The 27,623-nt window shown below is 33.2% G+C and overlaps 1 protein-coding gene and 1 long non-coding RNA gene across 2 annotated transcripts; both read left to right on the top strand.

Moving 5' to 3' along the window:
- Positions 1–10,270: 10,270 nt before the first annotated feature.
- LOC127732599 (uncharacterized) lies at positions 10,271–13,542 on the top strand. The gene is made up of 3 exons (XR_007996337.1): positions 10,271–10,345; positions 11,783–11,876; positions 13,359–13,542. It is a non-coding gene; the product is annotated as an uncharacterized LOC127732599 (long non-coding RNA).
- A 1,654-nt stretch (positions 13,543–15,196) lies between these two features.
- LOC127732586 (nose resistant to fluoxetine protein 6-like) lies at positions 15,197–26,687 on the top strand. The gene is made up of 10 exons (XM_052241659.1): positions 15,197–15,308; positions 16,756–16,852; positions 17,264–17,356; positions 19,942–20,107; positions 21,081–21,160; positions 22,680–22,787; positions 23,599–23,722; positions 24,854–25,043; positions 25,980–26,122; positions 26,558–26,687. The coding sequence occupies exons 1-10, from the start codon at positions 15,257–15,259 to the stop codon at positions 26,681–26,683; spliced, it is 1,179 nt and encodes a 392-aa protein (XP_052097619.1). The 5' UTR covers positions 15,197–15,256; the 3' UTR covers positions 26,684–26,687.
- The last annotated feature ends 936 nt before the right edge of the window (positions 26,688–27,623 follow it).

The raw sequence follows: 27,623 nt of genomic DNA, 5'->3' as shown, positions 1-27,623 counted from the left end.
TACGCGATAGGCGCATCTTGATCACTTTTAATAAAACAGTAATGCATTAGTGTTACATCGTTGATCTTTGATGCTTAGAAGTTATTTGTGACCATTAAATACACATACGTTTAAGCTTGCTATAAACACAAAAACAGAAAAATGGTTTCTTCTTTGAAATATTAAAATATGTTAAACAATTAATTTTTTGGTAGACCTTATTCAAAAAGTTTTTTGCTCTGATTATTTCAAATGAAGTCATTTGAGAATTTGAGAAATCTACATATAGTCAGGAGAAATTATCCTACGTTTCATTTCATTTGAATGCTTAAAAATAGTATAAGCCCAAACCCTAAAACCTTTTCGTTAAAAAAATTAAGGGGCGAGATAAGCCCCCCACCCCCCCCAAAAAAAAAAATTAGAAAGAGGAATGGTGGAAGTTTAAAACTGAGGCAAAAGTTATGTCACATTCCAGTGTTATGTGCGTTGATAGGACCATTAATGTGTGCTACAAAATAATTAAAAGCTAGGGAAAATATAAATTTTTAGGGAAATATACTGTAACAGTTTTGATTTTTGTTTGTGTGGCTTTTTGGTGATCATTTATTAAACCTTGATGTTTATCCTTTTTTTATTAGTACGTCTGGATTTCTACAGAAGTCACACTATATATATGAATAACAGAAGTCTTGGTACATATACATCATAGACATAGCAACCAACCACAAAAATACATAGAGGGCATGTACAGATCTGTTTGGTCGAAGCACGTATAAAACTAGTTATTGTAAGATATAAGGGAAAATAATCGAAATATTACTGTTTTTTTTTATAAATCTTTTAAAAAACACATACATGAGAAAAGAACAGGAAGGTCCATGAGCCAAGCTGCGGTGCAATAATGATGCAATTAAGATTTTAGACAATTATACCAATTCAAAACTCACTGGTGCATTTCATGTCATTGCTACCTTTAGGCGAACAAGTTCCATCTAGTACTATGCACTAGTCCCAGCTTCCATGTATCTTGACATCTTAATCGCTGACTACATGTTCCTTGTATATAACCATACATGTTTAACGATCGTTGATTACTTCAAAGTTCGATTCCTTTGATGTGTAGGTGTTAAACTGAAGAGATAGTCCTCAATCTAGATGTTATCCGAGGGTAATCAACAATTTTATTTATATTACGTTTATCTAAATTTTAAATGTTTAAATTTGTGAAACAACTTTCCTGATCATTGTTGGTTTTCTACTGATGCCAAAATTCAAAAATATCATTTTTGTTTTTGTTTTTGTTTTTGTTTTTGAATCTTATTAACGTTCTTGAGGGTATACGATACGGTTACAGGGGAGATAATGACGTTGCTAACGTAATTTGTTATTTTTCTCGACGTCAAAAAAGATGCATTTTTCGAGTAATTTTAACCATTAGCTCGAAAACGAGTACATGGACCACTCTTTTTTAAAGTGACGTTTTGTTTGATTATTTATGAAGATTATTTATCCCAGTTTTAAAAAAGAAATCACCGATGATTTTTTTTATTTAGATAAATATACAGCAAAAAATGCCGGTTTTTTTTTTCTAAAATCATGAAAATTTAGTGAAAGTGAATTATTCCCAAAGAATTGTTACACAATTTTAGGGCATAATTTTGTCAGGAAGATATTCCAAATCTTTTTACAAAAATCCGCATGAGTTTTATCTTTTATTACAAAAATTAAATATGTCCGTCCGAAGGATAGAAAAGTCCAATAAACAGAAATTTGGAGTAAATGTCTAAAATTTCGACCACATTTATCTCTAAATGTAGCACATGAAGGTATATTTTTTAAACCATAATTGAGTTGGCTAGGTGAAAAATAGCTCGTATGCCTTTTTCGCAAAAAAATCACCGTGCGATCAAAACTGTATCTTATGCCCATAATCCTATACCCTCTCCTATCAATTGTCTAAAAATTCGGTCATTTTACATTGTTTGTAACTTTTACCCTCTGTCCTTCAAGAAACGCCATTGGTGATTTTTTTAAATGATTACATCAGCTATTTTGTGTTGTTGGATTGCGGTCTCGTTGATTTATACCTTTATCTCCTCTTATTCATACTTATTTCCAAATAACGTTGGTGACATACATTTTTTCAGTATTTAAGGAATGGCTGTAATATTTTTTTCTGTCTATGAAGAAATAACATAAAAAATGTGGTGCACACTAAATAACCTGCGTAGCGGTTTATTTGAAAGTGTGCACCACATTTTTTAGGTTATTTCAAATAGACAGAAAAAATATTACAGTCATTCTTTATGTATAATTTAATTCTAAATTCCATTTCTATGAAGTAAATCATGAAAAACGATGATGACATCACGGTCACATGACAAAATTATGTCTGAGCTGATAGACAAAAAACGTTCAGCCAATCAGAAGACGCGTTACATCCAAAATTAAATTATTCCAAATAACGTTTTCAATACTTTTGATTGGAATTGTATACAGGTCGAGGCAAATATAATATAACTGAAATCTTTCCATAGCACAATAATGCCTTTAATGTATATTTTTCTAATCATGCAGTCAGTATTTAAAAGGATACTTAGTATTTATTTTTATGGAACAATTGAATAATATTTAAACGAAAGAATCAAAGTGTGCATAATTATTGCGAAAGAATATTATGGTAATCACAACACACACAAACAACTTGATTTAAAAAGTACTTTTTCACAAGGAACTTTAAATTTTCCCATGGGAACTTCTAATATTCCCATGGGAATTCTTAATTTTCCAATGGGAAATGTACTTTTGATCAGCAGAAAAACAACTAACAAACCGACCGAACTTGCGAGGGAATTTATACATCTTCTTAACTCTATTGTTACTGTCTCTTTGGCTTTCTTCTTTCCATTTTGGTGTCTTGTATTTCTTTGCTAACCGTTTGTTTGTGTCGCGTTGAGCAAAATCAAAATACAAACTGAAATAATAACAAATATACGGTATGGGTTTTTTCTCATTGTTGATTGTCTAACGGTTGCCTATAATTTCTTCCATCCACGTCATTTGAACTTTAGTGGATAGTTGGCAATCATAACATATCTTCTTATTTTCAAATCATATGTGTATATGCAAACACTGATTAATCACCAATCAATCATGATACAATTTTAATATATACACACTTTATAAGGTACATATCATAAAGAACACAATTATGAAAAAAAGATAAAATGTTAAAAATCTCCAATCCTGATACCTTGGACTCGTTCCGCCTCGTGATCAGTGTTAAACGAAAATAATCGAGGTTATTGGTGAAAATCAGCTGAATATGATAACAATTCATATCAAAATAATTTATTTATATAATAAGCGATAGTACTGATATACACTTGTTTGTTTCATAACTAGGACATACCCCGTCAGACAGGGACATGCATGGAGTTATTGCTATAGTGACCATTTCTTTACTGGCAAGAACCGTTCTACTAGGTGATGCAGACGATATTCAAGATGTCATTGAAACGCGTCGATTGGTCAGATACATTAATTCTTCACCAAAGGAGTATGCAAAAATAGCAAAACTCGTAGAAAACGCGGCGAATATAAATGGAATGTTTCGTACGTTGAAAACCGAGCAAAGCGAGGAATTCAGGAATGAAAACATTCCCTATGTAATGGCAGACAACGTGACAGAAATACCCATGGCAACTATTCCTTCTACTAAGCCTACCACAAAGAAACCGCCAAAACCAAAGAAATTTCCAATATCTGAACTATGTGCAAACCATTCGGAGGCATTGAAACAAGGACTTGCAAGTCAGGAAGTTTGGGCTGTAAGAAGTAAGAAACCGGCAAAATATTATTAACATTTTTTTTTTATTTTTATTTTTTCTACAATTAACCTTTTTTCTTTTTTGATAAGGGAGCAACCATTTGACTTAAAAAAAAGGGTGGGTATGGTTTTATGTCCGAGTCAGAAAATATATTTCGCGCAAAACGAAAACATTTTTTTTTTAGTTTTTCAACGCTATCACTCAAATTATTTTTTTCAATATTTTACACTATATCAAGGTATGGGATAAATCTGGATTCAGAATATTTTTGTTTGTCTTCTGCTTGACCAGTATTTTTTTTATCAAATTGAGGTTAAATGGTCGTTCCCTAATGTGGGACCATATGTGTACCAGTTATCATGTCTACTATATAGGTTTCTGTATATTGTTACTGTAAAATATCAGCTGCGAGTTACAATAAGTTTATTGGCGAGTGAGTTCAAAATGACTTCATATTGTGTCGATCATTTTAGAAAATCAATTGAATGAAAATCTGAGAACCAATCATTGGAACGCATTCGTATGTCTTTCTACTGTATATTTTCTATCAAAGAACAAATATTGAGATCACACAAGATAACACCTGACAAGGTTCCTGACTTGGAATGTGATGCGATTAAACTTCCATTTTATATTTTTCAAAAATACAAGTGTGGACACATATTAGTGTGGATAGTGTGTTTTTTAAAATATAACATGAAAATAACACTGTACCATTTCGGTTGTCCACAAGGTCTTACTGTGTTTACTTTTATCAGATACGCTCAACCATTTGAAAGCCAGGGATGTATTGATACGTATAAACGTAATGCGCATTATGATCAGAAGGGACTTGAAAGTAGCAAAAATCATCTTAGGATTTGTTTTGCGAGAAAAAGTTGGAATGTTAGTTTCTTTCTAGATCTTAACTTTTACAATTGTTTATTGGTCTTTAGCAATGGCGAGGTCAGTTTTATTTTCGACTTGTGAGTTTGAATGTTCCTTTGGTATCTTTCGCCTCTCTTTTTCAAGTCTGAAAATTGTTAATGAAAATAACACTTTTAAAAATTTCGTGCATCGAAAAGCTTTTCTTTTTTCAAAAACGCTCAAAACTAAAAACTTATAAGCCCATTATGTACAAAAACTTGAAAACCCGAATGGGACAAAAAGAAATAGCCAAATCCCACGAAGGCCAACTTTTACCAACTGATAAGCAGTTTACTCTAATAGTCTTCGAAATTGCAAAATATAAAACTATTCAAAAGAGAAAACAAACAACGTTAACAAAAAGTATTAAACATTCAGATTGAAGGCAGACAGTAACAAACGATCACCACTAGACTTTAGGCTCAAAACTTTGGAGAAAGGGTTATCACATAAAGAGAGCGTGTCCTCTAACCTTTCAACTGCAAAAACCAGTTGACTATAAGTAAAACCCATACCGCATAGTCATCCATTAAAGACCCCGAAAGGACAAATGTAAAACAATTTAAACAATTCTGACGGCCTGAGTTATGTACAAAACAAAAAAAACAAAAAAACAAATATGATAGACAGCAACTAAGGACAACCACTGAATTACAGGCTCCTGACTTTGGATAGGCATATACTGAATATGGCGGGGTTTAACTAGTTTGTTGGCGCCAACCCTCCCCTAACCTGGGACAGTGGTGTAACATCACAAGCATAACAACTATGCAAAACAATGAAAAAAAACAAATTTGAGAATCGGCAAAATACGACAACCACTAAATTACAGGCTCCTAACTTGGGACAGGCGTACATAGAATGTGGCAGGGTTAAATTTGTTTGGACGCGCAGACCAACCCTCCCCTAACCTGAGACAGTGATGTATAACTGAACATCATAAGAACAAACTATAAAAACAGTTGAAATGGGCTTGATTATGCAAAAGTATCTTGGCTTTGGTTAAAATCCTGTAATTTTCGATTTTAAACCAATAAAATTGGAAATGGAAATGCGGAATGTGTCAAAAAGACAACAACTCGACCAAAGAGCAGAAAACAGCCGAAGGTCACCAATGGGTCTTTCACACAGCGAGAAAATCCCGCACTTGGTGGCGTGCTTCAGCTGGCCCGTAAACAAAAATATATACTAGTTCAGTGATAATGGACGCCATACTAAACTCCAAAACATATAAATGAAATAAATTAAAAATCATACAAGACTTACAAAAGCCAGAGGCGACTTGGGACAGGCGCTAAAACGCGGCTTGGTTAAACATGTTTTGTGAGATCTCAACCCTCCCCCTATATCTCTAGCCAATGTAGAAAAAAAACATACACCAATACTCACAGTAAAACTCGGTTTAAAAGAAGTCCGAGTCCGATGTCAGAATATGTAACAAAAGAAACTAAGCAAAATGACAATGACACAAAAATTAACAAAGGACTACTAGCAGTAACTAACATGCCAGCTCCAGACTTCAATTAAACTGATTGAAAGATTATGTCTTCATCATATGAAAATCAAGCACAATCCCTCCCGTTAGTGGGTCTCATTGGGGTCTAAGCGTGACGCGGGATTGCAGATTTTTTGTAAGCATGACACGTGAAAGTCAATTGTGCCGTGAAAACGGGAAATGAAGTCTAGCGGGACACGGGAATTTACAAAAAAAATGAGAATTGCTTACGTACATAGTGTAAGCGGGATACGGGAATCTGACAAAAAAGTAAGCGGAATCCGGGATCAGAACCTCCCAATGAGACCCCCCGTTAGGGGTTTAGTATCATACCATCATAAAATATATGAGAAGAACATAACCCGTATATGCAAATATACAAATCTTATCTATCAATATTGCTAACATGTTAAACTACCGAAGCTGACATGATTAAAACTGACATGCGATCGTTGGAAAAGGGTGGTGTAATGTTTATTGGTCGTTATAGTAACATACAAGAAAAATCTGGTTGTATCTATATATGTTTCACGCAGAAGGAAGCGTTGTGTCAATTTAGACGTTTGGCGGGAAAGTCAGTGGTTGGGTCAAAGGGTATGGGGGTGTTTGAGAGGGATTCTTGTGTTCGGTATCGGGAACATTTAGAGAACACCCCTAATCAGTAAATAGTGTATTCGCCCTGGAGTATATAAGGGGGTGAGGAATACAATTCGGTTTCTGTCGATATTCTTATTAAGAAGACCAGTGTACAAGAGTAAGCACGTTACATAGCTGTAAGTGATATAGTCGAGGACAAGTTGTACTGGGGACAACTTGTACTGGGTACAAGTTGGTCTAACATAGGAAGTTGGCAGAGCAGACTGTCCCATACGGAGGACGAACTGCAACAACCCGCACTGTCTGATAGTGACAGACTGTCCCACTCGGAGGACAGCTGTACCAGCAGCACTGTCTGGTATTGACAGACTGTACCAGCCACACTGTCTTGTAGTGACAGACCGTCCCATCTGGAGGACAGGCTGTAAGATTGTATTATATTTGTATATATATATACATATAATTGTTAGTCGTTACTTTATATCGGCAAAGAGCTCGTGTGTATATTTTAGTTCATTGTGTATAACATAGATAGTTAATAGTATTGCCGTATTGTTTATAGACAGCTTGAATCCAAGTATTTACTGGAACGTTCGTTTGAAATATAAACGCCTGGTTACACGTTACAGTGGAATGTAGACAGACGACCTTGCGACATGAAGGTCTTGTGACCTTCAAAAACTTCTGAACCATTTAAATGTTTTCCCCTAGAAATGACCAGGTGACCACAGGTAATTTGACCTACCTTATGACCCTACATTCCCTTTCAATCACTATTTACTGTTTCGCATCACAACAACAATCGAATATAGACTGATAACTATTATCAAATCTGGTGATATAGACGTGAGCGTAGGTATCAAGCCAGGGGACAGCACTCGTCAGCTGTTTAAGTTAAGAAACAACCACGTGTGTAGCTATGAGAACGTCTTTCACAATTATCTATGATAGAACAAAAATATAATACCAGCTTAAATTTATATACATGTATATACAATATACAAAATGTTATAATATAATATCTAATAAATATTTACTGCAGAAATCAAAATGATAATCTGAATGAATGTAAACAATTGATAATCATTATTTACTTAAACTTTTGCACTATACACGTAGATCATTGTTGATTAATTAATGTGCATGTGCACTTTGAATATTCTGTTTATGAATTACTTATCATTATATATTATCATGCATTACTACACCTATGGCGATCGTGGTGCATGCTGGTCATGTGACGCTTTTTACTGTGACAGATTCTTACAATTTTAGAATTCAACCGGTGTTGAAACAAGTAATTATGGGTGACAAAATTAACCACATTAGAGTGTGTAATCCAATGTTTGTTGCGGTGCGCATATTTCCACTACTTTTATATCTTTGAAAATGTAGATATTAGTTAGGGCACGTCCGGTGGAAAGCTTATAGTAATTAGCTTGCCCATCCGTGCGTCTGTGCGTCCCTGGTGTATGTGCGTCTGTCACAAATCCTTTACACTCTCTAATTTTTAAACCTCTCGGTGTTTCGTAATGAAATTCACCCCTACAAGTGCCGCGTAAAAGCAAGAAAACCCTACAGTGAAGGTCAAGATAAAAACAACTCGTTCAACTTATTCATCCTTGTGAATCATTCGTCACAACTCGGCCGATTCCGTACCTTCATCTAAGGATAGAAGGAGAGTAGCGGATTCACCCGAGGATTGCCGATAGCCCTGTGAATATGTAGAACATATAAGTCGTTTCCGCATTGAAACCGCTTGAAGTTGATCAATGAAACTCTGTATGATTATTTATCACTTCTTAAAGATGTATCGGATACAAGGAAAGAATCCATTTACAAAAAGTTACGAAAAAAAATAAGTTCAACTTAGCAATCCTTGTGTATTAGGGTCTGGATGGGGTTTACATATTAGAGAATGATGGACAAAATGTGCAGAATAATGGTAAAAATTTAAAGAATAGAAAATATAGGCCAACAATATAAAGAATGCAGTTAACTTGAGAGGCGAAAGATACCAGAGGGACATTCAAACTAATATGTCGAAAGTAAATAGACAACGACATGGCTAAAAAAGAAAAAGACAAACAGATAAACAATAGTAAACAAAACACAACATAGAAAACAAAAGGCTGAGCAACACGAACGTCACCAACAATTAGGGGTGATCTCAGGTGCTCAGGAAGGGTTGTGATGGTTCCAATCGTTATTCTCTTGATAATTTAAAAACGTGTAAAATTTTTAAAAAAATCAAGTAACGCATATTCCTTCTTTACCTGATGTAGATTATATTAATATAAAAAAGAAGATGTGGTATGATTACCAATGAGACAACTCTTCACAAGAGACCAAATGACACAGAAATTAACAACAGAATGTGGCGGAGTTAAACATGTTAGCGGGATCCCAACACCAACCCCCTAACCTGGGACAGTGGTGTACATGTACAACATAAGAACGAACTATAAAAATCAGTTGAAAAGTCTTAACTCATCATCATGTAATAGATATCACATAAGTTGTATATTTTGACATATATTTGCAAGATGGAAGTATTGAGCACATGCAGGGGCAGATCCAGGCATATTTAAAAGGTTGTGTGTGGGGGTGGATCCAAACATATGTCCCCATTCAAAAGCATTGGTCGTGAAAAAAGGGGGTTACAACTCCCATCAAACATCCTTGGCGGAAGAATTGTTTTGTTAAGTGACCTTGATGACTTTTATACTTTATGTGATAGATGCAGCCGGTATACTTCCATCAAACACCCTTGGCGGAGGAATAGTTTGGTTTGATAACTTTGATGACTTTTATACTTTAAGTGATAGATGCAGCCGGCAAACCGCCAGCAAACATCCTTGGCGGAGGAATCGTCTGGTTTGGAGATTTTGATGAGTGTCTAGCTGTACAGGATGTCGCCACCAATGTTAGCGGTATCAAGTACAGATTTGATGCACAATATTGCAAAGCACGTGTTCCGCTGAAGGGTCCCCTCGGAAATATAATACCTGTAAGTAACAAAATATAAAAGCAGTAAGTAACAATACTGCAAAGCACGTGTTCCACTGCGGGGACTTCTAGGAAATATAATACCCGTAAGTTACAATTGATTGGCGTTAAATGAAAAAATTCTGTAACCTGGAACCCACGTCTATTTCTTTAAGAAAATATATGTTATGTAATGGCATATAGATACAATTTCAAATACGAAACTCCATATGCTAATTTTAAAATTTCGAAGAAATTCACATATTTGAGCCTCATTATGTCATAAACCAGGAAAATATATATCACATCAGGTTAAACAAAGAAAAAGGGTAAATAGTTATTAGCTAGGAGTTTAAAACACTACCAGTTTTTCTGCTATATTACAAAAGTTGCACATGTAATTTTTTTAAAATGTCTCTCAATGTTTCAAAAATATCGCATTTAACCCAAACCTATTACATATTCTTTCAGGGAAATCCGACAGTCACTATTGGTGTATGTGTGCCTGACAGTTGTTCTAAGAAGGACGTACAAAATTTGCTTCGTAAATGTAAGACGTAATTACCACCACTAAAATGATATTCGAAACTTTGAATAAAACCATTCCTTTAATTAGGGCAACACAACATTTTCTAACACGTGCATGTCTTTAATCATAAAACAAAAATGCATTCGTATCTTATTCTAGAATGGTTGAAAGCATTATTGCATATGCATTTTATTTTTTATTTAATAAAACAGACGGAAGAAACCAAAATGAAAATAAACCCCATTAGTCGACGAGAGGCCAACAAAATCATGGCAAAAAAAAAACGACGACATATCTTCTACTAATGATTTATGTGCGAGCTAGCAGTTTATGTTACACCTCAATCTTTTATGTGTTCTCAGAGACGCTAGTTAATACAATTTTTACTAAAAAAAAACAATAATAAAAATATCAAAAATACCAAACTCCAAGGAAAATTAAAAATGGAAAGTCCCTTATCAAGTGGCAAATCAAAAGCTCAAACACATTAAACGAATGAAAAAACAACTGTCATATTCCTGACTTTTGTACTGAACCTATCTTTAAAGACTTGTCAGTATTTTAATGCATTCGTCTTATCAATTGCGTTATATTCAGTATTGCTGTTTATACTTGTCACACACAGTCCATTATACATATGTTCATTACCGGAGCAAAACAATCGAACTAAGTTACTTTAAAACTGTTTAAGGATGTTTGCTACTCTGTTTCAAAATAACAAGCTTTTTAAAAGACTGTTATGAATTGATAGTATATTTGTAACTGAACTTATAAAGAAGAAAAAAATGATAGGTCCGTGTGCTTGTTTTTGAGATATAAGCCATTGAAAATTTGGCGGGAAATGATTCTCTCTAGATTTTTCATAAAATTAACATTGGCAGCATTTTCTTTCAAAAACTATGAAAAAATAACAAGGTTTTTATAAGATTTTCAAATATGACTTTTAAAACTATATGTAATAAAATTATGAAATGAAAAGTAGGGCTTAATGGGCAAAATTTTTAATTGGTAGTAGATGGATAAAACCAGAGGATTCCGAATATCTGACAAAAAATCAAAAAGAAGAGAAGCGAACATCCTTAATTGTTTTACACATGTAAATTACAGTGACTGCACATACTTTTCAAATTAACATTTTTTAAATTATACTGTGGATTCATTAATTTTCGATGATTAAATTTGTTTAAAGAAGTTTTCGAGGATACTAGATTTTGTGGTTTTTGACTTATTAGTATGATGCGGAGACTTTGTAATTTACGAAACACTTAAATGCATATTTCATCAATACCCGATAAATGGGCTTACATTAGTATCCCAAGAAATGAATACAAAGCATTGCAGATTGGAAACATCGTACTCTGCAGGCCAGTTGAAAAACATGATTACCATATGAAAACTAAGCTGCACAAATATATCATCATTTGTAAATGTTTAACGATTGCTTGACGTGTTATTCAGTTTTATATGAGAATGTATCAACCGAATTGACAGCCAGTATACAGACCTGTGTAGAAACAGACATACCATACGATTCTAGGGCTCAAATAGTACTGTAAGTATTTAACTAAAACTACATTAAAATATAACTCAGCATGATAGAACCTTTAAAATAACGTTTCTTAGATAAGCTCATCTTCGCTAGACAAGGGTTACGATCCAGTGCCCTCTTCTCCACCGTGGGCAGATTAAGGTAGAATTTCGGATCCACGAGGTAAAGATTTCCATCGGTCGCAGTTGTAACTGGTTGCATCCAATCAAAATGCGCCTTTAAGGTGATCACGTGTAAATGTAGAAACTGTTAATAAACAATTGCCACGTGTTGATTGTGCAACAAATATTAATCCCAAAACATATGACGATATGTAGTGAAAATTGCAATGTTCAAAATAAACTAATTGAAAGTTCTTGTGTATGTTTCTCGAGCAAATGTTGGAATGTCAACGTGTAATTTCGGTTCCTGCTTCAGGAAATTTGTAAACACTGGACACAACATTTTAACACCTCCACACTGAAGAGAGTTTAAGTGCTTACATTGGTCGAGAACGATGTAATCGGAATAGGCGTGACATTTATCTACCGGTAGATGGTGCAGCATTGTAATCACAAATGTTGGCTTAATTTGCCAAGGGTGGAGAGGATGGGACTGGATCGTAACCCTTGGCTTGCGAAGAAGAGATGAGCTATTGATGTCAAAGAAATAAAATACAGATCCGTGTCAGAAAAACATCATCGAGTCAAAACCAATAGGATCTAACAGAACAAACAATTCAAAGATAAGGTCATCTTTATTAATGGGAGAGTGTTTAGCTTTCAGCTTATATAAAGAAAGTCATAAATGATATCTATGTGATTCATTTGAATTGTGACATTTATCCAATTTCAATACATTAAATTTTCTTCGGAAGAAAATGGTGTTTTTTTATTTCAAAAGCGGTCTACTTTATTGTTTCGTTTTTTAATGCAACAACTGATATTGATTGTATAAATAATTAAAATCATGAAAAAAATCATTTCAAACAAGACTTTAACAAATTCCATTTATAGATATTAGAAGATGTAGTATGAGTGCCAATGAGACAACTCTCCATCCAAGTCACAATTTGTAAAAGTAAACCATTATAGGTCACAAAGTACGGTCTTCAACATGGTGCCTTGGCTCACACCGAACATCAAGCTATAAAGGGCCCAAAAAATTACTAGTGTAAAACCATTTAAACAGGAAAACCAACGGTCTAATCTATACAAAAAAAACGAGAAATGAGAAACACTTATGAACCACATCAACAAACGACAATCACTGAACATCAGGTTCCTGACTTGGGACAGGTGCAAACAAATGCTCAAGAACTCAAAAAGATAAAACTTCCAATTATAGTTACTAGGGACCAAGACTTTTTATTTTTTAATAAGTTTTATGATCTAAATGAGGTTCCTTTCTATATTTCAGTAACGACCTAATTAGTTCATATTTTTAATTAAGATTCTGTTGAAGTTGTACATTGTTGTTTTAATAATTGAGGCAAATGTTTTACAGGGTTGTGATAGGACTGTTTATTTCCGCCATGTTACTCGGAACCGGATATGACCTCATTGTTATACAATGGCCGAAATGGCGACGGATAGAAGAAATCACATCAAGTGAGGAGATCGCAATCGAAGCAAGTGAAAAACAGCAATTGATTGAAGGAACTAAATCACGCATCAAAGAATATCAACCCGGTATTACCATGATATAAATCATAAGGTTTTTTTTCTATATTATAAGTCAGGCGTTAACTGTGAAAAAGGACTAAGTCCATATAACGATTTTTGTTTTCACGTTAACTGTGAAAAAGGACGAAGTCCATATAACGATTTTTGTTTTCATTGTTTTGTTGTCATCATTCTTTTGTGGTGATCGGATATACAAATTTGCGAGAAATCTTATAACTTACAACATGGCAGCGGTCGTCAACAGAACAGGAACAGGGAAATTCGCAAATGCAAAAGTTAAAAAAAGTAATCTAGTTTAAGTTGATAGTATAGTGATCTTTATATTGATTTTTTTTGTTTCATTACATGTTTTACTGTTATTGAGAACTTCGTCCTAATATTAATAGTTTTTTAAGTATATACATGTAGGCATTATTATATTTAATACAATTTTTATGGGTTCGTTTGGCGGGAGATGCATACACGGCAGGATGCGTGCACCCTATCGATGCACTCGGTCTCGCTCATTTTAGAGTTCATTTTTCGGTAGTTTGTGTGTGTTAGCTTGATTCATCTTCTTAAAACGATTTATGATATTAGATCATCGATAGACTACTGTTTCTTTAGTTGGATTCATTAAGTTCTAAAAAAATCTTTGAGCAAAATATAACTTAATTGAAAGTAAATTTTTCTTATACACAGTTATGATTAATACAATATGTCGCCAAAGTAAAACATAAAATAAAAAAATACACAACGCAGCTATTAACAGGATGAACACTCACTTGGGTAATGAAATATGATTGATTGATTGATTGATGGTTGCTTAACGTCCAGTGGCAAATATTTCATGCATGTTCAGGACGAGAACAAGTTAACAATCAATAGGTAGGTCTTGTAATAGAGGCCTTCGGGGATGAAGGTCGGGGAAATTTGAACTGTCACTGGAAAATGAGAGTATATTGGATAGGGACAGAAATTTTGCCTTGCAACAGGCCACCTACGGACCCCTCAAGAGTTGTTGCAAGGGTTCTTAACGTGCAGAGAGCTTGACTCTCTCTTTACACGAGTCATCGGATTTAACGTCCCCATTCTGACCGGACGTGGCTGCAAACTTGTACATCCCGCACAGCCAAACGGACGCCCCACTTTGGCAAGCGTTTTACTGCCGGTCGGAAGAAGACCGAGTGACCATACTTCTATTCCCCAGTCACCCTTGGGGGGTAATGAAATATGAAAAAAAAACGGTATTTGATTTAGAAAGTAGAATAAAAATGTGCTCGCTACTAGAAGAAGCTAGGTGAAGTGACTGCAATTAAAAGAAAACAAACAAAAATCAAACACTCTTGATAGACCAAACTTACTTGAAATTGGCAGTAATTATAAGAGCCAATGTGCAAGTATTCATAACCGTGAAAAGAAATAATTGGTTTTTTTTTTTGGTAGTTGAATTAATAAGTATTTCACTATTTGGGATGTAAGAACTTTTCATTCTTTAAGCAGTTAACCTTTTTAGTTGAATGAAAAGAGAATACCCAAAATATTATATTAAACATTATTTGTATTTAAGAAAAATAGAAACAAAATATCTTGGATAGTTTCTGAATACAACTTATATTTTCAGGTATCCCAGGGAAGCTACTGTTATCCTTCTCAGTGTACTCAAATGGTTCTAAAATTCTAGATACAAATCAGGGAAAAGGAGTTATAACATGTATAAATGGAATCCGATTCCTGTCCATGACGTGGGTAATCATTGGTCATGCATTCAGTGCACCTAATAATATTGCAGGTAAATAGACTACTAAAAAAAATACCGAACTCCGAGGAAAATTCAAAACGGAAAGTCCCTAATCAAATGGCAAAAACAAAAGCTCAAATAAAGGCAACAGTAGTATACCGCTGTTCGAAGGTCATAAATCGATTGAGAGAAAACAAATCCGGGTTACAAACTAAAACTGAGGGAAACTCATCAACTATAAGAGAAAACAACGAAACAACAGAAACACTGAAGTGAACAAAAAACAAACGGCAATGCAACACACACAGAAACGAACTATAAGTAACAACTGCCATTTTCCTGACTTGGTACAGGACATTTTAAGAAAAAATATCAAACGAATGGATAACAACTGTCATATTCACAATGTTGCAAGATATGTCCAGGAAAACGGAGTTGTTTATGATATAATATACTAGGGATATTTTATTGAACAAATTATGAAGAGTGTCATGACATTTTAAACCTATTATCTCTTCATAAGAATACCGGTATGTTGATTAGACATTTTATATCATTTCGGTTGTTTTTTTGCAAATAATAGTTCCTGCTTTGTTAAACGTCTTATAAACATACCCATTATCCTGGCAGTAACAGCTGCAACGTTAAGAACAATTCAGGGTGAGCATATGAAAACATTAGAATTTTGTGTTTTGTGTACTGATTTTTGTCTTTTCGTCGTTTTCGTTTGGTTTGTTTTTGCCATGGCATTATCAGCTTGTTTTCGATTTAAGAGTTTCAATATCCATTTGGTATCTCTCGCCTCTTTTCTCATGCATTTATTGTTAGATTTCAATTCAGAATTGAATGCTTCTTTTTGTAACTTCATTGGGGTGTAAAAGCGTTGACCGAAGTACATTTTGTATGAAGCGCGGAAGCGCTTCATTCTAAAAATGTGCGCACGGTCAACACTTTTACAACCCTATGAAGTTACAAAAAGAAGCATTCAATACTTATAATTACATTTTTTAGCTATGATCAATAAAACACGATTTTTATCAAGTTTTTATTTAAATTACCTGTGCACTTTATTGTGGGACCTCGTGTCATCATGAATGATAAATTTCATTGTGTAATGAAGTTGATTAAGGAATAACGCGAGATTGTAGTTATAATAGCCAATCAGAATAACGTATTATAATGAAACCTACATCTAATGTAATTATTGTTTGGTATTGGTACTACTACATTAATCATCAAATTGGGGTTAGTTTAACCTAGTGCGACAGGAAATCATGCTCGAATAATATCTTAATATCAAATTTCATTTTTCCAATATTCAGTTATACATGAACGCATTAGATTGGGTACCGTTTATGTCATTATAACAGATATACGATGTCATTTCATATCTTCCAATGCAATGATAAAAGTAGCAAAAAATTTGAAACAACACGTTTTATAATTTCATGCGTCCGAAGCGCTTTTCAAAACATATCGTTGTGCATTTTCATTTCAGATAATATTGCAGAATTTATGCCACGCATGCTCAAACGATGGACATTTATGGCCGTTTGTAATGCATATGTGTCCGTTGATTCCTTTTTCACCTTAAGGTAAATATACAGAACTTATAAAACAAGAAGTAGAATATGCACATATCATGCTATGAACAAGTGTTAAATCGAGGCTGCTACAGCTTTTGTCTTTGGCTGCTACAATGAAGATAGAAGGTGCATGTTTATTTAAAACAATTATTGATATTTACACAAGCACAGCATAACCAGGTTGGTTGTTTTGCGCCAAAGAGAACTCGTTGTTGTTGGGGGTTTTTTTTGTTGGCGATATTGTTATCCCCATGCAAAGGCAATTAATTGGACGCAACAGTGTAAAATCGTACTAGGTAATCATAGCTATCAAATGCAAAATAAAATAAACGTTTGTCTTCTGATATAACATAGAATTAAAATGAGGAAGTTTTAAACATTATGTAAATAATCGCTGCATGATGTTTATTCATATTGTAGTGGACTTTTACTGACATATTTGGTGATGAAAGAACTGGCGAAAAACAAAGGACGTCTAAAGTGGTTCATGTTTTATTTTCATCGATTTTGGAGGTTAGATACTAATGTTTATGTTAAGCAAATAGTGATAAGTCTTCTGTTAACACCAACACCCTTAAAGTGTATCTTTTTATATAAATAAGAAATGTGGTATGAGTGCCAATGAGACAACTCTCCATCTAAGTCACAATGTATAAAACGTTAACAATTATAGGTCAAAGTACGGCCATTAACACGGAGCCCTGACTCACACCGAACAGCAAGCTATAAAGAGCCCCAAAATGACTAGTGTAAAAACAATTCAAACAAGAAAACCAACGGTCTTATCTATATAAAAAGTCCTTTATCAAATGGCAAAATCAAAAGCTCAAACAAATCAAACGAATGGAAAACAACTGTATTTCTGACTTTGTAAAGGCATTGCCTTATGTACATGATGGTGAATTAGACCTGGTTTTATAGCTAGCTAAACCTCTTACTTGTATGACAGTCACCTCTCACGTGTATGACTTTCGCATAGAACGCATCATATTGACATCAATGTGTGAGCAAAACAAACAGACATAATAGGACAAATGTCAAAAATAGGGGTACAGCACTCAACATTGTGTTATAATCTAAATCACTATAACAAAAAAATAACCGGTTCAACAAAGAAGAACAAATTAACATATAGACACTCTAAAGACAAAGTACAAAAGCAAACATAAGAATGCAAAAAAGTCCATAGCACAATAACACAATGGCGGGATGTATAAATACTGTGACACGAAGAGGAGGATAAGGAAGCCGACCATGCGAGGGCTGTATAGCCAGTCAAGGTCGTTAAAAAATCCCATCATCGAGAATTATATTATCCTGTGTTGAAGAATGATAAATAACACTGTGGGATGGTAAAAAAAAGTTGTAGAATTGTGTGGATTCATTTGCTTACGTGGATTAATTGTATGTTCATTTTAAATATAAGCTTTGGTTTGATGTGTATTTGCCAATTACTTACCGGAAAAGATACTGTAAACATACTTATTTTCGCGGATACTTTATTTCGCGTTTTGCATTTTCAATTCGACTTCGCGGCGATTTATTTTCGCGATGTTTTAATTTCGTTGGTTTATTAATATAAGAGACGATCGAGGTTTAACATATTCGCGACGATTTATATTCGCGATATTTTTCTACTCGTGAAAGTCGCGAAAATTAATTGCTCGCGAAAATTAGTTGATTTACAGTACTTTACACCCATACAATTTTTGTAAAGCAATTCTTTAAGCAAAATATATTTGTGGGTCAATGTTTAAGATGATTTACCCTAAAAAAAAAAGGCTATTTTGGAAGTTTTAGAAGTTTCCATTTTAAAGAAAGAAGTTTTGACTAAACATGTAAAATAGAGAATGCCCTATAAATCTCCCATGGATGTTATTTGGTAGATTTATAAACCCTTTTTATACGCCCGTCAACTTTTTGACGGGACGTATTATGTTATACAAATGTCCGGCGTCCGTCCGTCTGTCCGTCTGTCTGTCCGTCTGTCCGTCTGTCTGTCCGTCTGTCTGTCCGGCGTAAACATGTCGCACCGTAACTTGAGAATGACTTATCCAAATTTCATGAAACTTAACATAGTTGTTTCTTATGATGGTCAAACGATCTGTATACTTTTTGGTGAAAATAAGATTAAAACTTTTTGAGTTACGGGACTTAGTAACTAAAACAGGTGTGTGTTTTTTTTCACATGTCGCGCCGTATCTCAAAAACAATTTATGATTATTGCTTAAAACTTTACACACTTCTTAGTTATATTAATCTTAAGATCTGTATACTTTTTGGTGATGATTCAAATTTTATTTTTGAGTTATTGAGTATTTGTTAAAAAGGGGGAGGGGTTTTTCACATGTCGCGCCGTATCTCAAAAACAGTTTATGATTATTGCTTAAAACTTTACACACTTCTTAGTTATATTAACCTTAAGATCTGTATACTTTTTGGTTTTGATTCAAAATTTTATTTTTGAGTTATTGAGTATTTTGTAAAAAAAGGGGGAGGGGTTTTTCACATGTCGCGCAATATCTCAAAAATGATTTATGATTATTGCTTAAAATTTTACACACTTCTTAGTTATATTAATCTAAAGATCTGTATACTTTTTGGTTTTGATTCAAAATTTTATTTTTGAGATGTTGATTTTTTTTTTTAAAAGGGGTGTTTTCACATGTCGCGCCGTATCTCAAAAACGATTTATGATTATTGCTTAAAATTTTACACACTTCTTAGTTATATTGATCTAAAGATCTGTATACTTTTTGGTTTTGATTCAAAATTTTATTTTATAGATATTGAGTTTTTTGTAAAAAAAAAAGGGGGTTTTCGCATGTCACGCCGTATGTCAGAAACTATTTATGCTTATTGCATAAAAATTCACACACAAGACGACGGGCGTATCATGCGCTCATGGCGCAGCTGTTTATAATATTTTTGAGTTCAAGGAAGCAATAGTCGCCTTATCATACTTTTCATTTTGAGTTTTGAATTTTTTTTTATTGTGCATTTTGATAAAGAATACACTTAAACGATGTGTAAGTAAGTACTCATTAATCTATTTTTTTACAAGTACTGATTTAACTATACCTCAATACAATATACAGGTTAACGCCTCCATATATGTTAGTTATCATGGTTTCCGTATCACTATTCCACTACACTGGAAGTGGACCGAACTGGCCAACAAGTGGAATAGACAAAGGTTGCGAAAAGGGATGGTGGTACAATCTATTGTATATCAATAACTTTGTAGAGGACAACAAGAAGAAGGTATGCATTATAAGGCATTTGTTGCCACGTCCAAGTGATTCAACAAAGTATACATTTCGTGCTATACATGTATCACTAATCAAACTAAAATCATATCCAGTAGTGTCACTACTGTGAGTATCAAATCTAAGAATCCATAGAAATTAGCATAATTAGGAAAAAAGCTCATACGAAAACAATAAGTTTAAAATTTAATATGCCCAACGCGCGTTTCGTCTACATAAGACTCAATTTGTGGCATTCAAATAAAAAAATGTAGAGAAAGAAGTTTTAATATATCTAAGCATCTGAGATACGCAAACCCTACAGACATAGGTAGATGGTATTAAGTAGATGAAGTCAATAGGAAAAGTAGTTGTATCGATTCAGTTGTAGTTAATAAAAACAAAGCACAATTTATTTCCTGTGATTATCATTTCTGTATCAAACCTAGACAGTCAATTTGGAAGCTTCATAATCCCGTGTGCTACAAAGTCTTTTGCATACCATCTATCGACATAAACAGAAATTCTTTCAAAGAAACAAAACAAATGGAAATCTTTTTAAAAAATAAAATATTAAAAATACCGAACTCCGAGGAAAGTTCTAAACGGAAAGTCTCTAAGCAAATGGCAAAATCAAAAGCTCAAACGCATCATATAATTGGATAACAACTGTCATATTCCTGACTTGGTACAGGCATTTTCTTATGTAGAAAATGGTGGACTAAACCTGGTTTTATAGCTAGCTAAACCTCTCACTTGTATGACAGTCGCATAAAATTCCATTATATTGACAACAATGTGTGAACAAAACAAACAGACATAATAGGTAAAAATGTCAAAAATAGGGGTACAGCAGTCAACATTGTGTTATAATCTTAATCACTACAAAAACAAGCAAATATGTCAACAAAGACAAACAAAAAGGCATATAGACAAAGCTCATTATCAAAAAACGAAAGACAAGTAAATAAAGATGGTTTTTATTGCAGTGTTTTGGAGTTGCATGGTACTTAGCGAACGATATGCAGTTCTATATCCTTAGTCCACTCATACTTCTACCGTTATACCAGTAAGTGTTTTCATTAATAGTATTATTAATAATATATTCGTGTGCTTACATCTTAACTCTAAAAAGTATTCAAAGATACTATTTAAAAATTGTGATTATTTTTTTTAAATTTTTATATCAAAGTAAATATCTTTGGATTTTTGTTGGGTTTTTTTGTTTGCCATGACGTTGTCAGTTTGTAAACAACTTATAATTTTGAGTATCTATTTGGTATCGTCCGCCATTGTTTTGCACGTTCTATGATATATTTAATCTAAAAAATAATTCCGCAAGACCATGCATTTCTTAATTTTAATCTTTATCCTTAATTAAAATGATTATCTTTACAGGAAATTGTCTATTATTGTGGGTTTTTTTTCGATGCACATCAAATGTTAAATTGTTTATTGCAGGTTAATGATAATATAAGAACTAAGTTTGGATTAGACCTTTAAATTTCTATTTGATAAACAAACGGCTTTTTTTATCATCAGTTGTTTTGAAAACAAATACCAGTAGTTTGAAATGAATATTTCATAATATTTATCAGCTCAGATAGCTGTGATATATAATCTGATTTACTTGTTTTGAATTTATTATATTGAAAACATGAAAATAAATAAATGGGACAGTAGTTCATAAATCGATTCAGCGAAAACAAATCCGGGTCACAAACCAAAACCAAGGGAAACAGACCAACTCTGAGATGAAAAAATGGAACAACAGAAACACTGAACTGGAACAAAACCAAACGCCAACATACATAGAAACGGACTATTTGATAATAACTGCCATATTTCTGACTTGGTTCAGGACATTAATAGATTAATAGAAAAAATGGTGGATTGAACCTGGTTTTATGGCTAGCCAAACCACCCGTTTGTATGGCAATGTTAAAAATACCACTAAAATTACTTTACCTGACAGGAATACAGTACAAATAAACGCAAGAACACTCAGCACAGAAAAACACATAAATAAATAATAAGTACATTACAACATATTAACCACAGAATAACAACCGACACCTCCCTTGAATTTACGACAGTATGTACCAGGACACCACAATAGAATTATACTGTGTGTCACACAAATGTATCATCGCCACAAATAGTTATGTATTAATGTATCGAAAATAACAATAAAGATTGTTTTTACTGTTTTACATCATGTATGTTATATTTACTTTAAACTTCCCGCATGTATTTGTTATAAATTATAAGTAAAAAATTTAAATCAAACATTAAATTTTCAATAAACAAGCATCAGTAATTAAATAAACAATACTAGTAGAATGAATTGAATATTTCATGTATATTCATAAGGTACTTGTTAAAGATTTATTATATTGGAAACACGGATATAAAATGTATCGGGAATAACAACAAATCATATCAATAAAGATTATATTTACTGTATTATATCACATATGTTATATTTATTTGTGTACGTCCCGCATGTATATGTTATTTGTGTACGTCCCGCATGTATTTATTTGTGTACCTCATGCATGTATTGTTTTATCATTGTTCCATTCTAGCTTCCATTTACTTGGTGTTGGTATTTTGATGGTGTTCCTTGTAGGCACTACAATAACAGCAGGAGTTATATCATCTCATTATGATATTCCCGCCAATAATTTTGACGCGTAAGTTTTGGTTTTCTTTTATCTAATTAAGAATCATACATCTAAATATCTGTTTATAAGTTTTTTTATTAACATTTTAACAGTTTTCATTAACACCATAACATAATGTATAAAAAAAAGTAAAGCTTTTAATCAATTAGGAAGTTTAAGAGTACCAAACAGTTTATGACAAGCGTTGACAGTGTTAGTTAATTCTATCTTAAAATATCTAAGCTGAGAGACTGATAAGAATGTTCTCAATCAACTGATTACTTGGAAGATGATAGTCTCTGCCTTTTTAAATGGCAAAATTTATTTAATTTTAAATCATTACCAACTGAACTTCTGCACTCAGAGCTTGGTTTTGTCATCTATATTTACGAAGACTATTCAGGAGTTTAATTCATTGCGTGCTCAGCTATTTTACTTATTATAAAGAGGAATATGTTATGCAAGCATGCTTACTTTTGTCTGAAAGAGCTTTATAATTTACAAAATTCATGGATCGAGATCTTATGAAAATAAATACTGCTTGTGGAATTATAATGGAATCGTCGATTAGGATTCCATGAACGACTTAGATGTACGTCAAAACAAAAAATAATGTAATATCTTTAAACACTTTATTCAGAGGAAATAGCAAAGACTGGTTCGCGAAAATCTACATTAAACCATACTGCAGAATGGGTCCCTATTTGGTGGGAATGTATGCCGGGTATCTACTATATAAAACCAACTGTAGACTTCAAATAAACAGGGTATGTTGATTCAGGGTATGTTATATAAAAGAAAGGGTAAGTCCACCATGTTATATCTAATTATTCATGTTTAGTGGAGACGCTACACATTGGAAGAAACTGTACGTTAAACCCTACTGTAGAATTGGACCTTATCTGGTTGGCATGTATGCTGGTTACATACTATATAGAACCAATTGTAAAGTTCACATCAACAGGGTAAGTTTTCATTGTCAAATATAATTATCTGCCTTTCTAATGCAATTCGTTTAGAACGATAATTTCATTGGACATTGACAAATATCTTAACGGGTTAGATTCCACGTTCAACCAGTCCGTTACTAAAGAAAGCCACCATTTTGAATTCCGAATTGTTTTGGTGTTGGTTACATTCTATATAGGACCAATTGTAAAGCCAATATCAATAGGATAGATTTTCATTGGCTAATAAATATAATTGTCTGCTATTCATATGAATTTCACTAATTCTGTTATAATTTTAAGCCTGGTATCTATGATGAGTTTAAACAAAGGTTTGCCAGAGAATCATTGAATGGGATTAACAGTGGTTAAGTCTTGATAAAAGGCAAATAAATGAAATGTTTGTAAAAAATAAAAAAAACCCACCTAATTTAAAAGAGTTGGTTGGATAAGGCCATAAACTTACGCATTAGCGTTCTTTTCATGACGTCACAAATGTCTCACATTTTGATTTTCCACGATAATTCAGGAAAACAAGTAAAATTCCATTCATCTTTTGGACTGGAAACATAACAAGAAGGATATTTGTACATATTGTTTGTATAACATTTTACATATCTGATTTTGATATTTAGTTTGACGAAGCCTACGCTATATGTTTCCTAGCCATAAATTTGGTAGAAATCCAGACGATTGTGTCAAATTTCATTAGAATCTCTGCTTTGGCCTATTTTGGGTTGTAAATGTTAACGCTTTGTTAGAAAAGATGCACAAAAGTAGTTCTATTTCACTTTTTTTCATCAACATTTCATCAACTTAAAACATTTTTTATCTATGGACTTAATATTCAGGGCCAAATATGGTCCTAAACGAACTTACTTCTTTAATATTAGAGAACCGGTAAACTACTGGAAAACATAGTAGATAAAAACTTCTAAACATACATCACAGACATATAACACAACTGACTAAAAATATCAAACAAACATACAAATTAATCTAACAAAGATGCTAACAAAAAAGGTCCGAGTAAGTAAGATAGTTCATAACTCAAATTACGAAATACATATTTAAAGCACGTATTCGCATTTGTCAAACATACAGGTAACAATTTTGTTAATGATATTTCTTTTATACAACTTTATTTAGTATCTGAATTTGGCTATCTGGTCAGCGGCTATAGGTACTGGAATGGCCATTGTTTACGGGTTATACGATGACATCAATAGCGACACGCCGCTTCCAACATCGGTAGCAGCTTTTTACAACGCTGTACACAGAACAGCTTGGGGACTCTGTATTTCGTGGGTTATTTTTGCTTGTGCAACTGGAAATGGAGGTACTGTAAAGCATAGCAAACCTTTTTTCTTTACGTGAAATATAGTAAAAAAACACTTGAAAATTACGATTTAACAATTATGATTATTCACATGTTCCCTGGCATTACTTCTTCCTGTCTGTAACAGATTACTTTACTAATATAATAATAAGGAAATGTAGTATGATTGCTAATGAGACAACTATCCACCAAAGTTCAAATAAAGTGGATGTAAGTAATAATAGACAACCGTACGGCCTTCAACAATGAGCAAAACCCATACCGTATAGTCGGATATAAAAGGCCCCGACATTAAAAATATGAAACAATTCAATTGAGAAAAATTAATGGCCTAATTTATAACAAAACAATTTACGAAAAACAAATATGACAGACATGCACCAACGACAACCGCTGAACTGCAGGCTCCTGACTTGGAACAGGCAAATAAAGATCATAAATAGGCTAAATCCTCCCCAATATTTTTTCCAGATCTCTCTTAATGGAATTTGATATTGGAATGAAACATAACTTTAATATAGCTTTTGTGTTTCATCTGCAACTCTAAAAAGAAGTATGAAAAAAGACGAAATGTGCAATGGATAAGCATTTGTAAAACGTGTATCATTCATCATGCAATACAAACAACAGGTTGCATATGAGGAATGCATGAAAAATATAGCTGATAAAAATGCAGGCAATGTAGCCCTGTAGTATTATGTAGTAAACCAAAAAATCAAACTTTAATTAATTTAATTAACCAGGTTGAAAAGTTATTGTGAAAAGCATAGGGCAATTTGAAAATGTTATCAGCCCGTGGAAACATATATGGGCAATGTGAAAAAGAAGAACAGATTTTCAGCTGAGAGGGTTTTTGTGTGGCGTTTTAATATATTCTTCTCATCTCATCTCGCTCATATACATCATTCTGGTACTAATGTGTTTTATTTTTAATAGGATTTATTAACACTATCTTGTCATGGAAAGCTTTTATCCCATTGAGTCGGCTGACATATATGGCTTATCTGGTCCACATGATGATACTCAACCATTGGAAGTACTCACAGACGAAAACTATACACTTGTCTGATAGTGAATACGTGAGTATAACCAGCGTCACTGATTAGTTTTTTAAGACGACACGCAGGTTCGGCGTTAAACATTTTACTAGGGTTCGAGACAACTCGACCCGGAGACAACTCGGACCGTCTTCAAAAAAGACAACTCTAGGTTAGTTATAATGAGTATGTTTAATTCATCAATAAAAACGAAAACGAGTTTTCAAAAATGTTTTATTTTCATTGTCGAGACTCACTAACATTTTTGACATGTCTAACATTTACCAAAATCAAAGATAAGGAAATACAGTATAAGTATTGCATCCTCAAAATGGCAAAAGGTTTCATAAAGTAAAACGACGAAAAGATTATATGTTTAATAATATATTTTTTTAATTGCCCTTCATCTTTGCTGTTTAGTTATTTTCGAAGATACAATGAAAACATGGAACACATAATGTTTACTTTATTTTACAGATTTACGAGATTGTTGGTCATATTGTGTTGTCGTTTATGGCCGCTTTTGTGACGTCATTAGCGTTTGAATCACCAATGTTAGGACTTGAAAGTGTTATATTCAGGAGGAAACAAAATAAGAGATAACAATGTGTCATTTATGAACAGTGTTTTTTAAAAACTAAGAATATGATTATGAAAATTGTATGTTTTTGTCAATAACTTTAAAATAAACATTTAAATGCTTGCCTTGATACATTTAAGATAACTTTGTATAATGATAGAACTTGTGTGACACATAATTTCTACCTAGGGCTAACAATGGTATCACTGAAGTTAAAAGTAAAATCACAAAAATACTGAACACCGAGGAAAATTCAAAATGGAAAGTCCCCAATTAAATGGCAAAATCAAAAGCTCAACAACTGTCATGTTCCTGACTTGGTACAGGTATTTTCTTAAACAGAAAATGGTGGATTAAACCTAGTTTTATAGCTAGCCAAACCTCTCACTTGTATGACAGTCGCATAAAATTCCATTATATTGACAACGATGTGTGACCAAAACAAACAGACATAATAGGCATAAATGTCAAAAATAGGGGTACAGCTGTCAACATTGTGTTACAATCTCATTCACATAAAAACAAACAAACAAGTAAACAAACTTTACCATGGCACAACAATACAATGAGGAATAAATTATTTGTCTGAGAGAAGCTTAAATTCTGCTTTAGATTATATATTGTGTTTTAGAAATTATTTTTGAATGATTCATTTTCTCATGGATCGCACATAATCTATTTATGTGGTTTTTAGCGACATTGACAGTCTGTTAAGCCCTTACACGGTCGCACATGATGATAAGTTTTCTGGAAGGTTAAAGGGTAGATACAATATAAGTGGAAATAATTCTAAAAATTATTCTTTTGCATATCAGTTTCCAGTTTGCAATATACAATGTATATAAACACTAGTTTTTGATAAACTGCGTTTGCATTAATTAATCTATGCGCTTACTAAAACAATAAAACATTCAATGCCATTTCGGTCGAAAGCGCTTTTTGGGATTTACCTTCATTAGGAGC

Source organism: Mytilus californianus, unplaced genomic scaffold (genome assembly GCF_021869535.1).
Source record: "Mytilus californianus isolate M0D057914Y unplaced genomic scaffold, xbMytCali1.0.p SCAF_25, whole genome shotgun sequence".
NCBI classification, from domain to species: Eukaryota; Metazoa; Mollusca; class Bivalvia; order Mytilida; family Mytilidae; genus Mytilus; species Mytilus californianus.
Note: the sequence above shows the minus strand (reverse complement) of the source record. Positions and strands in the feature narration are given on the sequence as shown.

Excerpts from the sequence above, each read along its gene's own strand:
- LOC127732586 (XM_052241659.1), top strand. The coding sequence starts at position 15,257 with ATGACGTGGGTAATCATTGGTCATGCATTCAGTGCACCTAATAATATT. Across the intron at positions 20,108-21,080 it reads TAGAGGACAACAAGAAGAAG|TGTTTTGGAGTTGCATGGTA; the intron begins GTATGCATTATA and ends TTTTTATTGCAG. Across the intron at positions 23,723-24,853 it reads GTAAAGTTCACATCAACAGG|TATCTGAATTTGGCTATCTG; the intron begins GTAAGTTTTCAT and ends AACTTTATTTAG.